The sequence below is a fragment of the Furipterus horrens genome, unplaced genomic scaffold, assembly GCF_987537825.1.
Source record: "Furipterus horrens unplaced genomic scaffold, mFurHor1.1.pri manual_scaffold_7, whole genome shotgun sequence".
Lineage (NCBI taxonomy): Eukaryota > Metazoa > Chordata > Mammalia > Chiroptera > Furipteridae > Furipterus > Furipterus horrens.
The window spans coordinates 36,591,160-36,607,093 of NW_028327177.1; the positions used below are offsets into that span (position 1 = coordinate 36,591,160).

General features: G+C 38.9%; 1 protein-coding gene across 3 annotated transcripts in view; it reads right to left on the bottom strand.

The window, feature by feature from the left end:
* The window catches only part of SULF1 (sulfatase 1), a 153,182-nt gene that overhangs the window by 23,084 nt on the left and 114,164 nt on the right, over positions 1 to 15,934 (bottom strand). For all 3 annotated transcript variants that reach the window (XM_090283593.1, XM_090283594.1, XM_090283592.1), the window contains exons 7-11: positions 13,798 to 13,948; positions 12,676 to 12,851; positions 11,254 to 11,382; positions 10,940 to 10,996; positions 10,026 to 10,155 (exon numbers count right to left, since the gene is read on the bottom strand). In XM_090283593.1, the coding sequence (XP_090139719.1) occupies positions 10,026 to 10,155; positions 10,940 to 10,996; positions 11,254 to 11,382; positions 12,676 to 12,851; positions 13,798 to 13,948 (643 nt within the window). The remainder of the gene's footprint in view (positions 1 to 10,025; positions 10,156 to 10,939; positions 10,997 to 11,253; positions 11,383 to 12,675; positions 12,852 to 13,797; positions 13,949 to 15,934) is intronic.

Genomic DNA, 15,934 nt, shown 5'->3' on the forward strand with positions numbered 1-15,934 from the left:
ACCTTTTTGATTTCCGAGTTTCCTAAGGCAAGGTTAAGTTTGGTTAAGGGTCTCGGATGGCTTGGTCAGCAGACAAATGACACTCACTTTTGGACAAAATAGTGTCAGCCATTCACAATGGACCAAGACTCGGAGTCAGTTTGTTTTCTCTTACCAGAGTCATCTGCCTTCAGTAGGTGTTGAATTATCTCAGCTGCCTTTGACTTTCTACTATATTGTTCCCAAATCCCAAATATAGAGAACTAGTTCTGTGATTTTGCTCTCCCCCTTACACTCTTGGTGCTACTGAATTTATTTGATTACTTTTTGTGGCTTGGACAGAATGTCTGGAATGTACAACATCTCCATCCTGAAGAGACAAGGGAAATAACTATTTATAAAGCCGTGAAAGAGCAACACAAACAAGAATAGTCTAAGGATTTAACTAAAAGCAAACACACAAAACCCCCAAAATGTGAAGCCAGCTTTATAAGGTGCACTACGTTATGTCAGATCAATGGTTCTCACACTTGGCTCTTCAGTGGGATTTTCAAAAGTTCCCCTGGTGATTTTAATGTGTAGTTGGGGTTAAGAACCACTGCTTTAGATTCGCAGTCTAGTTACTGGATTTCTTTGCAGATGGTTCCCATGAGGAAGCCTAATAGCTCAGGTGGATGAGTCTGAGAGGGCTGTAGAGTTCTTGGGTGCAGGTGTGGTAGGAATCTGTCTACAAATGTACCGATGTAACCAGGTGAGAAAATGTCTCCAGTTGAACAGGTGAGCGCTGCCAGCTCATGTATACTGTCAAAACTTAAGAGTAACCCGTTCTCCTCACCCTCTCTCCACAGTTAATTGACAAGTGACAGAATTGAGTCTTCAGCCACTGATAGCTGAAAACTGCATGTGTCCTTCCATGGTTCTTCCATCTCAGGTGGACACCAGCGCTGTCCAGGCCTGGGTTTGCAGCTCTTCCAGATGTGCCCAATTAGCTTGAAGGAGGTTCCATGAAATATTTGCAGAAACTAAACTACAACTCCATTAAAAAATAACTACATGACACATAGCATTTTTGCTGGTGAAAAGTACCATCAAAATAAATGATAACCTTTTATAGTTCCATAAAGTTTGGGAATCAGTGGTGCTTGAGTGTCTGTCTTAAATCCAAATGGTTTAGGACATATCTATCCACCTGGGTAATCTCTATTTAAAGTGTTCAAAAACTGAAAGTTGACTATTTAACATCGATAGTAGCAAAAGAAGCAGTCAGTGGGCTCACAATTCAAGCCAAATAGAAGCTTACAGAGTGTTCTATTTTCTATCAGATAGAAAGATATGGCTAATTTTATTCTTGAAAAAATAATAGCCTTAAGACTTTTTTGTGGTCCCAATTTATATCAACGTTAGTACAAATACTAATTTTTGAAACACACAACTATGGTGAAAACCTTCACTTTTGATAACCACAATGCATTTAAAAAGTTTTGCCTTTTTTTTTTTTTTTTTTTTTTTAAATCTTGGCCTGGAAGAGCTGAGGGTACAAGCTGATGCTTGTAGAACACAAAAGCGTAGGCAGAGTCTTTAGTGACAGCCTATTTGGAATACAACCTGCATTTTTCCATTAGCCAAATTCCTGCTGACTTCCTATGGGACAGAGATGAAAGGAAAGGCTGTTTCCTTCCTGAAGAGCTGAATTTAACCACACCTGAGGTCTGGCACTGTCCTTGGCACTGATAATGTATATCCAAATATCAAATATGCATACATATATGCATGTATATGTACAAACATGCGCACCTTCATATACCCACATACACTACATATATACAATACAAATACTACCCACATTCTTGTATAAAACAAGAGCCATGGACAAAGATGCCAATTACTTTCTATACTATGAACCCTTTGAACAAATCCTAGACCTTAATAGATAGAGTAATTAGCTAGAGGCTTTGAAAATCTTCTTAGTGGCAAGCGTTCTAGGAATTTTAATGAAATGTAATTGCCACACATTTGCCACAGTCATTTTAGTGTCAATATCATGACAATATTTATGGCTGAGCAATAAAATCGTGAAATAGCTGCAGCTAAAATGATCATCTTACTTAGTGTGTTACTGAGGCGAAGAAGGGGAAATTTTAAACTGGAACTCATGCCGCATGCCATTCAGATGATCAAAATAATGAGACGGTTTTGCATTGCAGAAGAGTTCCAGAAGTCAACTGGAGGCACAAACGCAGGTAAGGCAGCTGCTAATGGGACTTAGAGGCAGCCTTGGAAACAGCCTTTGTTTAACAAGTGCCCTTGCAGAAATACTGATGTTACACTGTCTCACTTTCCTCCACACTCTTGAAGTTTATCAGTGAAATCAGTGCATGGCCAAATCCAATTTTCTCCAGCTTTTCTGACCACCCACTCCTGCAGATTCTTTTCCTGCTCTGTGGGACAACATCATCCAAGTCTCTTCCTGCCTCTTGGACTTGGCCATTTAGCATGCATTCATGTGTCCGCACACCTACATGTGAGTCGGGCGCTAGATTAAACTATTTAAATCATTTCTTAAATTATTATTATTATTTTATTTTAGCCTTTTCCAACTACACCAGAACTGGGGATTAATGGCAAGGACCATTTCCCATCCTCCTGAATTGCACCCTGATGTTACTCACTTTCGAATCACTGTGTTTAATAATTACATCTTAGCGTTTTTATTGATTACTTACACCTATGGGCTGGTAATTATGGTATAAGGATTCCTGTGTGCAGCTAGTTTGGTGGAATCAAAGCTAATGAGAAATATGTCAAATGCCTTTCAGATAATTTGATTTAACACCATCATCAGCATCATTATTAGCATTAGCTATTGAACTCTTTACTTGATGCCAGCTACTGGTCTAGAGCACTTTATACGAATTTATTCATTTAATCTTCACAGCAACTTAATGTACTGCCATAATTCATTTATTGGAGTTGGAACATCATTTATTGTAGCAGTGACTATCGTCTATATTCTGCCTGGGACTTTAGATGGCATTTCATACCCATGTTGATGGGACTTAATAGAAGAAATCTGGACTTTCAAGCTAGAAAAGACTGGATTTGAATAGCAGCTTTATCACATTGCTATGTGGCCTTGAGCAAGTCAGCTACACAATCTGTGCTTTTGCAGGATCCCAAGTATTAGAGATAACACGAAGGAAGAACTCAGCATGTGTTAGGGACTCGACACAGGAGCTGCCATTATTATTATCATACACATACAGCTTATTACTCAAAGAGTTTAACCTAATGTAAACATTATGAGAGGTAGCCATTTTAAATGGAGGTTAGTATTGGGTTAGGGATCTGAAGACTTTACTTTTAATTTTTTTTTCTTTTTTTTTTTTTGCTGCTAACTTTATGGCCTTGAGCAAATTGCAGTATCTCATTTTCTTCAAGATTCCATATCTGGTAAAATAGTACTTGCTCCTTATAGCCTCAAGGAAATGTCATGAGAATAAACTGTTGAGAGTTTTCAAAGTTCTTGGGAAAAGATATGAATCCAGAGCCATACCATTGTAATTGACTTTTAAAAGTAGTTATCCAATCCTTGGATAAGTTAATATTTCTTGGGCAAAAACTGTGTATTATATAATAATTATTTAGTGGGGCGACTGGGGCTTTTAATCACACAGATCTCAATTTGAACTCATATTTGTCATTTTTTAGAGCTATGTGACTTTGGTCAAGTTACTTTCCTATCTGTGTTTTCTCTTCATATTTAAAATGGACACAATATCTATTGTATTTTAGAGAATAGTTTTCAGGTGTAAATGGTCCATGTAAAATATTAGGTGATAATAGAACTCTGGTTATTTTCCTTTCCTGAGTGACCACTAAGTAATCATTACAATTTCTACATTTTGAATTGCCTATGTTTCTGTTTGCTTACGAATATTCTATATTCTCATGTATGCCAACTCCTGCCCATTTTCATGAGTAAGAAACAAAAAATTTGACTGTAAATTTTTCTAAGGTACAGTGCAATGAAAACTGAATTTTACACACACACGCACACACAAACACAAACACATGCAGTTATTTCTCCATTGTTATATGTCTTATTATGTGAATTTGGTCATAATTCAGGTAAAATCACATTCTGCAAAATATAACAACCATACAGCAATTTTCCAAATTTCTAGGCCAGTACCAACAGCATATAAAGCAGTTACCTGTATGTGTTTAGAATTTTTATCTCAACATGAGGGAATGTAAGACCATATAAATGTCCTTGTTCAAACTGATACTTAGCTGAAGCTATTGTCAGTTTTTTTCACAAATGTGAAATAGAGTTACTCATGCCAAGGCACTTTTTCTTCTGTTTCCTTTAAGATGGGGTGAGAAGGATAAGGGGAGGAAAAGTGGAAAGGAAGGAGAAGCAGAAAAGAAAGAGCATGTTTCCTCTTCTGTATTTTATTCTGTATAATTATTTGTAAAAGTCAGTGTTGGAATTTTGGAAAAAGTATGGTTCTTTCAGTTCAGGGAAAAATAAAATTTGTGAATTGACCTTGCCCAGTAATCAATAGCCAGCATTGGCGAGTGGCTGCTATATGTGAGGTACTTAATATAGTTAACAGATCTATCCTTTGCAGCAGCCCTCTGAAGCAGGTACTATTATTACACCCATTTTACAGATAAAGAAAACTGAGGCAGAGTTAGGTTCAGTAGCTTGTCTGTGTCACATAGCAAGAAAGGATGGACCCGAGATGCCTAAGGCACCTTGACCAGGACAACAGTGAAAAAGGAGAGTGGGGGGTGTCAGATGGGCATGAGCTGAGGGGCAGCATTTGGGAAGGCAGAGGTGACCACTTACATGCAGATGAGAAAGCTGTATTTAAGGGACAGGGAGGAGGGAAGCCTGACCGGAGCAGGCTGCGTTAGGGAGTTATGGGAGAGAAGACACGGTAGCATCAATTAAACAGGGTGCGGCTGTAGTAGTGGCTGTCTTTATGTTTGTCTCTGACTTGTTGGGAACATCATTAAAGATGATTTGACATTTAACCCTGCGATTTGTATTTTGAAAAATGCACAGAAACCATATCGTCGAAATAGATACACAACTGTTCTGTGCAGGTGGAGGAGGGGGTAGGCAAGGTTTGGAGGCTGAGCTGTCCACACCCGGGCCCTGTGCAGACGAGGGTCCAGATAGAAAACGGCACTGGGGCTCAGTCCTTCTGACCACACCCTCTGGAACCAGGAGAACCTGGGGAAATGCCTTGGAGCCACACTGTGATTTTAACCAGGGCTCAGTGAGTTTCTGGAAACAGGCTGTCGATTCCTGGCAAACTAACAATTCTAGCCAGGTCTTGATGGTAAACAACCTTTATTTCTGCTCTGTACCTGGTCACAAAAGGTCTGAGGGATAATTTTTGGATGAGAACATAAATCCTGGAGCTAAACCAGGTTACACTCAACAGTTTACATCCTTATTTCCTTTGCTTAATGCTGGGATCCTTTTAGAATTTTACAAATCTTTGATTTTATATTGATACAAGGGTAAAAAAGCAAACTACATTGCAGAGATGCTGGAACTCAACAATTCCACAGAAGCTCATGGCATTTGCTGTATAAAAATGAAACAATTTGTCCTCTTTAATGACAGAACAAATGAAAAATATACTTCAGAATTGAATGCATAAGGAATTTCTTTTTTTTATGTAATTCCAACTCAAGAAGTCAACATCTATACCTAAAAGAAAAGGGAAAATGATGTTCACCCTACATGAATGATTCTCACTCTTCGATGCTCATAGAATCACTCAGGAGCTTGAAAAACAAAATCCAAAACAAAAACAACAACCACTGATACCTGAGTCCCCTTCCCAGAAGTTTTGATTTAATTTGTCCAGGGTAGGATTTAAATAGCAGCTTTTCAAAAGGTGCCTTGTGATTCTGATGTGCAGTCATGGTTGAGAACCACTGTCTTAGATGCTGTGGGTGGGTCCTAAACCCATGGCTTCAGCCAGGCAAATGCCACTTGTAATTTCAAAGGGAACATCTATTATCTTACATTTCTGGTTTAAAAAATAAATTTTTTTTAGATTTATTTATTTTTTTAGAAAAAAGGGAAGGGAGGAAGAAAGAGGGGAGAGAAACATCGATGTGTGAAAGAAACATATATCAGGTGCCTCTTGCCCATCCCCATCCAGGGACCTGGCCCCAACCCAGGCATGTGCCCTAACTGGGAACCAAACCAGCAATATTTTGGTTCACAGGCCAGCACTCAATCCACTGAGCCATATCAGTTATGGCATCTTACATTTTTGCATGTTCTGGGGAATAAAAGATAGAACATGAAATGAAGAGGTATAGGTTTTGACTTTGCGTTTGTATTTAGCTTAAGTCTTCTGGCTTTAAATTTCCTTATTAGGAAAATGATATCATTCAACAAGGGAATTTCTAAGACCCCTGCCACCTATGGCATTCTCTTACTCGAGGCCTGTGGTTCTTAACCTTATTGAAAAATACTGACGCCTTCACCTCACCTCTGGACATTGAAATCTGATTGGTGTGGGGTGAGGCTCTGCATCAATAGTTTCAAAAGCTCCCCAGGTGATTCTGATGTGCAGCCGGAATTGAGCATCACTGGTCCATGTTCTCTGTTGAACTGAAGTCTCTTCAGACAGAAGTTGAGATTTGCAGATGAGTGTGTGTATGTGTGTGTGTAGTGTGTCTGTACACAAACGTGCTAGGGGTGTAATTCCAGCTGAGAGGGTGGGAATTTGCACTCAGCCTTGTATTAATTCAGGAATATAGAAGTAATGCACACACATATGTCCACTCTGTCTTATTTAGTCCCTGCTGGTTGTTCTGTTCACACAGTGGAGAAGGGATGCCAAATGTCTGGGATTCCAGCCCACTTCCATTCCCTGTTGGCTTTCTAGGAATGAAGATAACAGGTGAGAGGGCCTGGCACCAACCACCACCCCACATTCACACACTGCCTCGCAGTTCATCCAGCCCTGCACACACATGGTATCACTTCATCCTCCTAACACTGATTAAGTTTCCTCATTTAAGACATGGAAAACCTGAGACATAAAAGAAATTGTCTGGTCCAAGAACACACCACTAAAAAGTGGTGGATGCCAATCTTCTAACCCAAACTTTGATTTTGTCTTTTAAAAATGTGCTTTACTTCATGTATCCGCATTGAGCGTACCACATAATCCTTAGGAGGTCAGGCATTGAGGTGTGGTGGGAGGGGGTTATACATTATCTCTTTGGGGATTAGGAGTGAAGAGAATGGGGCTAATCATGCTTATTTTTTCTCTACACCCCATGGAGAGTCAAACCAAAGAACAGATTGTATTGCCTTTGAATGAAGGCCGTTACCCTTGGTTAAAGAAAGAGACACAGGGTACAGCCCAGGTGTGAAATCATTGTCCAGAGAAGAGATTCCAGACAAGTTAGTTCAAACCTTAACTGTCACCTTGATCCTGAACAATACAATCTCATTACTCTGGACTTTTTTTCTTCCTTCTTAAAAAGTCATTGATATTGTAACTAAAAAGATAATATTCAAAGTAGCCAGATAGAGCAAAAAAAAGCCAAAATATAAAGATTCCATAGAACACAACTATGCTATGTCAGGTTTGACCTACAGATTCAATGATCACCTCAAGGAGGCTTAACATTTTCTTGAAGTTCTCAGACTCGTAAAGAAATCACCTTCAGGGGTAGAATTGAATTCCTTGTTCCATGACTTCAGGTGCTTCTAAAAGAGATCACTGTTAAAATCCCCATATATCCATGTGAGTCTAAATTCAAACTGCTTAACACAGAAATAAAGCAGCAGAGAAAAATTGCAGAAGCCGGATATTGAAGCATTTGATGGGGGCAAAAAAAGTTTTTAAAAATATAAGGGAGCAAAGTGAAGTGTTCACCACAGCACATGCATTTAGTTACATCCATGAAGAGCTTGGGCCAAAGTACCTTAATCGAGTTTATGCTCCATTTGCCCTTTAGAACATATATTTACATTTCAGCACAAGCCCTATGGAGAGGTTTGCAAAATTGAATACTTAAAAGGAGGCAGTGTACCTTATTCTCAAATGGTAATAACGCTTGCCAAATAGAGAGCTAAAATAGTAACAAGATCACCCATTTGCATGAAATATATTTAATACTAAACATTTCCAGCTACTGAATACAAGTAAATTAGCCTATTGAAGCTGGCACATAGAAATCATTCTAGAGCTACAAAGCAATTCTGAGGTTTTAGTCATAATAATACTTAGAGCTTCCATAAGAAGGATTTGAAGACTTCAAATTAAAATATAATGAATAGGTCTAAGCTTCTCCACTAAACACTTGAAAATTAAGACTTACTAGAATGCCATGAAGGCCTGGTGTTATCCCTTCCTTCAACAACCCTCCCCCCTCCCCCTTTTCTATTTCAAAGGAATCCCTGTGTACAAAAGGCATGAGGAAATACAGAGAGCAGGAGGATCAAGTTGTTTATTATAAATGTCTCTTCAATAAGCTGGATACCATATAAAAAAAGAGTATAATGAATGAGACCATTTTAATAATAACAAGGCTATTAATTTCATGTGTTGATCAATCTTGAACTGGTGTTGGCTAATTGTGTGGAGAGCTAGAGGTCAGATAAGTTTTTAAAAAAGAGACGTACAGAAGATTTGAACTTCTCTTTAGCTAGACAGTGTAATTTACCTTTAAAGCAGCAAGTGGCCTGAGTTTTTGAGCCAGACAACTTATTTGGATTCTACCTCTGCCACTCACCAGCTGCCCATTGGTAAAATGGTAATGACAATGCCTACCTCACTCAACAGATGTGAGGATTAAATTGCATAATACATATAAAATGCTATGTACAGTGCCTCACATAAGGTAAATGCTTGAAAAATATTAGTTATGCTTCTCTTTCCTCTGATTCTGGTCGAAGTTGCACTGACTTAGGCAGAAATTCAGTTCCTCTCACCACGACATAGCGTTTCTTTGAGCTAATAGAGATTTCACTCAAGAGCCCTTAAAATAGTTTGTGTTCATATGGTCTCACTTTCCTTAAAAACAGGTCTATGCTCATTCATCACGTGATTTTCCTTTAGTCCTTACTGACAATAGTTGGTGTTTTGGGTAGCTCTGAATTCTATACTAATGTTTTCATCAATGAAGAAGATTCATTCTAATGAAATATTTGAGGTCAGAAATTTTGTGAGCAGAAGTAAAAACAATAAACAGAGTATGATTTCCCTTGTCATTCCCCAACTTTGGTCATAGAGAGTCTATCCTCCTCTCTGAATTAGATGATGTATGACTTTAGTTCATGGTAAGAAGACCTCATCATGTCTGTTGGGGCTCAGCATCTACCCATGCATGACCTTGACTAAGCAGCTTTTTTACCTTCTCTTGACCACCAGTTAAGAAAAGTTGCAGGGAGGTTGACCTCTCCTCAGATAGAACAAGTCTCTGATCTTTCTAACCTGGCTACCATTTCCTGTGTCTGGTATTTTGAACTGATGTTGGTTAATTGGGTGGATATCTAGAATGCTCTCTGAGAGCACCATCTCCTTTAACTGGCAGAAGCTCAAGCAGTGATGGGGAGGCCCAGCTTGGACTAGTTAGACAATTCTCAGTCAGGACAGAGGTGTCACTGAGAGCACTCCTTTACTGCTATGAAAAGCTTATTTATATGTAAGTGTACATTACATGTTAAAATAATCTTTTATTTATTTATTTATTTATTCATTTATTTATTTATTTATCCTTACCTGAGAATACTTTTCACTGCTTTTTTAGAGAGAGAGGAAGGGAGAGAGAAGAAAGAGAGAAACATTGAGGCAAGTGAGAAACATTGAACAGTTGCCTCCTGTATATGCCCGGACCAGGGATCATCTGAGCCCAGACTGGGGATTGAACCCACAGCTCTTTGGTCACAGGATGATGCTCAACCAACTGAACTACACCATCCAGGGTTGAAAATCTTTCAATTAGAAATGAGGAGCATGTGCATTGTGGTGAAGAAAAGCTGTGTCACTCACCTGCCCAGGTTGTTCGCACGCTGTCTGGTACCTGGCCTGCTGGCACAGTTCTTTGACCCTCTCATATTTGGGCAAGTGATTTGACTGTTGGATGTTCTTGCTGGACTCTTCTTTCTTACGTAGAAATTTCCTTTGACAGAAAGGGAAAGGCTTCTTATATGAGAAGTGATCTGAATCACCTTCCCTACGACCTGCCTGTTCTCTTTATCTTCCCTGTCATGTGACTTCTCATCCTTCAAACAGCAAGAAATAGATGTTAAGGCTCTGATCACAGGAATTCAACATTTGATGAATCCCTGGTGACAAGCTGGGTACTGTGAAGATGAGAGGTCACGATAGGAGGAATCATTTACCCTCAAAGCATTAACTTCAAAACTTTGGAATATTATGTTAGTTTTACAGACTTAAAATTCTTTTTGTTAAAAAAGCAATTACAGAAATGCTTCCTTTCAACATGTGTAAGGAGAAAAACAAAAGTATTGCACATTATTAATCAAAAGGGGAAATCCAGACGCAACTGTGGAAATAATCACAGCCTCATCTGTTTATGTACTTACAACTAAGAAAAGAACTTCAGGAAAGGAAGTAGAAAGGTGCCAGGTAAGACTTGGGAAGGATGGTTAAGAAAGACAGTTGACTGGTATGATTTGGAACCAAGGCTGAGAAACCAACAGTAAAATCCATAGTCATGTAAGGGCTTTGGTCCCATCTTCTGAGAATGTATTCTTTACAGTCCTGATGTAACAATCTTATTCTGCTGGCCAGGGAAGAATGACTAGCAAACCATTCAATTTTGTTACTAGGCTTGCGAAGTCTGTAGGCTTAGTAAACCAACCTAAGGGGAAAAAATATCCAGCAAGGAGAGCTGCCCACTAGGACTGGTTCCCAGAAGCACCCCAGGAACCAATAATTACCCTCTTTCCACGAGGAATGTATCACGCCAGATTTTGGCCTTTTTGTTTGTTCGAAACCTGCAAGCAAAATAATAATATTTACAGTTGGCATCTGATGTCTTTCCAAGCAGATCTGTGCTCACAGTTTATTTAAAGGAACACCTCTCACTTCCCGCAGACCATGACTGTGTCTCCATCAATATGCTATGCACAAACAACCGAAAAATGTTCCGCTCGGCATGGTAAAGCTACTTGGCCTCCGCCTCTGTCAGCTTCCAGCTGGTTGTGGGAGCCAGTGTGCTTAGGGCTGGCTGTGGGAAAGAAAATTGACACACCTGTTACCTGGCTTTTCCAGGTCCAGAAGTTTGAGGACAGACTTGCCGTCCACATCAGGAGGTGGGTCGAGGCCAGCGATGTCCAGGATCGTAGGAGCCAGGTCAATGTTTAAAACGATCTGCGGGACTCTGCAACGGGACAGAAGGTTACACCCCTGCCCCAGTACTAGTGGAGGTGCCCCATAGGGCTGTTTTCTCCACACTATGACTCATTGGCCTTTAGTGCCTCTCCTCTTTCCTCTGGTCTCCTAGGGAGGGAGCTGCATTTGGCCAGGGTGGCTGAGTGGTCAGCAGTGAAGGCACAGAGCAAGACCAACTGCCTCTCACAGGGGTCATGAGAGATGTCCAGAGCCCTGAGCTCGGGCCACACTGTCACACAAGTCATGGCCTGACATATGGTTTTTGTAGGATGTATACTTTCTTCTAAAACCCAAGAGCCCATAACTTCTCTGTTAAACTAGGGCTTTAAAATCTACTTCTAAGGAAGGACAGGAGATTTTTACATTTGAATTCATCCATGCCACTGAGACTTTCAAATATAAAGCTTTCTAATTCTAGATTTGACAATTCCTGAGGTGTTTCTAATGAACTGAAGAGATATAATAATATTCCTCCTAGAAATCCCATTCCTCCTAGAAGGCCACTGTCTTCTCCCTGGAGGTGGGGGAATCCAGCACATGACAGAAATTCAGATATCTGGATTCTGGGCCCCACGCTGCCACTTCCAAGATCGGGGACTCCGAAAGGCTGTTGGTTGAGTTTCTTCATTGTTAAATCAGGGGTCCAGGCTAGGTGCGCTGTATGGGACCTTCCAGTTTTTGAATTTTTCTTGCATTCTTTTCTTTCACTCTTCCCATAATTATTTTAGGCACACGTTCTCACTCTATAAAAAACATCCTGTTGTGATTGGCAGGGCACATGAAACCCATTTTATAATGGGAAAAGAGATGCAAAGGGATGCGGTGTCTTGCATAAGATGACAGGAATAAAACTCCAGTGCTTTAGGTTTCTTTTCTTTAAAAAAAAAATCATGCTTTAAAAAGTTAAGAAAAGTTCTTTAGTAATAATTTAAAAAAATAAAAACTAAGAGGATGGCATTCATTTTTAAAAAGACAGTGTATCTCTGATTCAAAGAAAGTAAGGATGACATTCTCAAAGATCACATTATGTATCTTAGATTCTAGTCAATTTGAGAGAATTAATCATGGATACAGTTATTTTCCTTTCTCTTTAAATAGCACACTTTAGTTAAATTAACATGTTGGGGGGGGAGGTGTAGGTTTTCATCTTCTAAATTGCCAACCTACACACATCCTTTGTTGTTTTGGATAAAAGGAAACCAGACACTGAGATCGGTAATCGAATTATCTCAGATGTACATGAGCTACGACAGCTGAATGTTTCAAACAGAGAAATACGTACATTGATCCAGGTTCTACACTTGGCCCACGAATAAAGAAAGGCACACGAATATCAAAGTCATATGGCATGGATTTCCCCTTGACCAGTCCAAACTGCCCAATATGGTAACCATGGTCAGCAGTGTAAATGATGTACGTGTTTTCCAGCTCCCCCGTTTCCACCAGCATGTTATACAGCTGAAACACAGCACAGGGACAAGTCAGAAGCAACTGTAACAGCCTAAGACGACAACAGTGTTGCAGTGATTTCCCCCAAGCCTTTTTTCCATTACTTTTAAAAGGCAAGAGTTGCTTTAATAAGACCAGCAAACGCAAACGTTAACCACATTGTCTTGTTGCTTACAATACTGGAGGAAAAAAGTCCCATAATACAGTTGAAAAGTAACATTTTTGAATCTGGCACATGCTACTTAAAAGTCTCTGTTCACCTATTTGAAAGAAAAAAAAAAATCCCACAAAACAACCTTCACCAACAAACGTATACGTTTTATTTTGAAAAATTCATTGTTAAAGCAAATTTTAATATCATCACTCTTACAGCTAGTTATCAAGGGTTAAAAACAGACTGCTTCTGAGCCTGCTGCAGCTAGCTCTAGCCTTTAGGTAGGTCTTGCTTGACTTATGTTATACTTTAAAATTAATGAAATTTCAAATAAAATTTTTGTATCTCTGGCTTTTTTTAAAAAGTCAGAAAACTTGACGATACTGGATTCACATTTCTACATGGCAAAAATTAGTTGGTGCTGGATAGTTGCTCTTCCTTTAAATGGAGCATTTAATTTCAAGTTCACCACAATCCTCACCATTCCCTATTGCATTACACCAGACATGCTTTAGTTATTTACATTATTTGCTTAATTCCTGAAAGTATTTGTGAGGGTAGCCCTTAATTATGATTTTTTTGATTTTTATCTCTTCTCTGCTACTGGCTCTTTAACAACTAAGCCTAGAGATGTAATAGAAGAAAACACAAGATAAGGAACGGCTGATAAATTTTCTCTTTTACTTCTCTCCCAACAAAACAAAACAAAACAAAACTGAACAAACAATAACAACAAAGCAGGGTTGGCAAGAATGGGAGGTTGGGTCACAACCTGTAACTGAGGCAAGTTCACATGCTTACCCTTTCCACAGAATCATCCACTGACATCAAAGTCTGAAGCCTTTTGCGATGTAGAACATTTGTAAATTCCATGTGGATGGGCAACATGGGTCCTGTGTACTGCAGAATCCAGTGTTTATCCATATTTGGTGCATAGTTATAACTAGGAGTTCTGAAAATATCCAGAAAGGAGTCTTACTATATATTTTTCAATCCCTTAGAGAAATAGCTCAGGTTAAAGGCTGTGAAATAGTCATTTAGGAAAGATAATTTAGACTCTGCTAAAAGTATTTTCCTCTCTCACGTGTCTTCTATCTGTGAATCTAGGAAGATTTGAAGTCTTCTCCACCCCAAACAGCACACATCCTCTGAAGTTATATGGATTCAACCTTATAAAAGTTAGACTGGCAGCTAAAAACCTAATTAGTGCAAATTCATTTGGGTTCACTGAACAAAATGTGTAGAAACACATTAAGATGATAATGGTAATGTTACAAATCTACAGATAAAACTCAGTAATGTAGAAGAAAATGTTCTCATCATGATGTTAACTCATAAAATTTTATTGCTAACTAGGCTATTAAATATAGTCACAAATATGTTATGTGGAATGGTGAATCATAATTTCAACACATTTTTTTCTCTTGAATTTACTAGGGCATTTATATGGGGTGGGCAAAAGTTGGATTACAGTTGTTCATATGGAAAATGACACAATAATCAATAATAATACAAGAATAAACTGCGTTTTGCGTACTCACAAATGTAAACCTGCGTTTGCTCCCTCCTGTATATCTGGCCTCTACTAGTTTTTCTCATTCTGAACCTCATATATAGATTCCATTAATTTAATTGGCTTTACTGAAATTATAACCAAGCCTGTTCTGCAATATATATGCTTACAAATAAAGCTGTTCATTTTATGGAAAATTCAATATAGGTGCAAGGCATAATTTTTGTTATATACAGGGGAGTGAATCCTAGTATTCTAGGACAGATCGGTTCAAGCCTACATTTAATCGGTTGCGAGATCACAGTGGTAGCCCCCACTTTCCATTGGGGACAAACACATGTCATCTTCTCTTTGAAGTTTACCCGACTCCCTCAACAAGGAGGTGCTGCCACCTCGTATTCCCAGAGAACATACCTATATTACAACAACTCTACACTGAGAATTATTTGTATATATTTGACCTCTCCATCAGACTCTTATGTAGTTGAACTTTCTCCTTAGATGTTATTAAGCATGTAGAAACAGTTAAATATTAAAACTTAGTATTTGCCATGTGTCAGGTATTGTGTTAAAAGTTTTATATACATCAGCTCCTTTAATTATCTCAGCTCTTCTGGGAAATAGGTTTATCATTTCCATTTTATAGCTGAGAAAGCTGAGGTTTAGCAAAGTTAATTTCCTCAGATTAACAAAGTTAGCAGGTGGAAGAACCAGGACTCGAATCCAAAGTCTATTTCCTTTAACAAAATGAAAGAAAAGTGAGGCGAGAGCCACTCCCTGCCTCCAAGATTGCTTTTCATATGAACCAGAACTTTACAAACAACCAGTCTCAGTGCTGTTTTGGTACCACTGGCCTTCTTGGAGCAAAAAGTCAGACTGATGACCTTCATGGATGGCTGGTTAACTAGCAGCAGTGCAAGAACTCAAAAGCCAGTATAACACTGAGCATAGTAGGCACTGCACAACCTATGCTCAGAAGTGTAACGTCAACTCCCTTTTAAAGAGAGAGATTTGTAGAGTGGGAGAAGCTGGTGTGGCTCAATTTACTCATCTGTAAATGAGGATAATAGCACCTCTCTTAAAAAACTCTTTTGAGGAACAACTTTGTCTAGTTATATCTATCTATCATCTATCCATCTCTATCACTTAAAAGTGCCTAGCACAGAGGAAGCACAGGAGTTTCCAAATGAGCCAGTAAACAAATACATTTTATATAAGTATTTGGGCTGGAAAAATCCTATAGCATTAAAAAGCAAACAAGCTTTTCAGGTATCACCTGCCATTCTTTTGAGAGAAACTTTCAATATAAACTTTCTTCTCTTTTACTAAATAAATGACTCATGAACCAAATGGTCCTGTTTTTGTTTTTTGTTTTTTGTGCCTGAAAGGGCTAGTGGGATCTGAAAGAGAACCCCCAGCTGAATT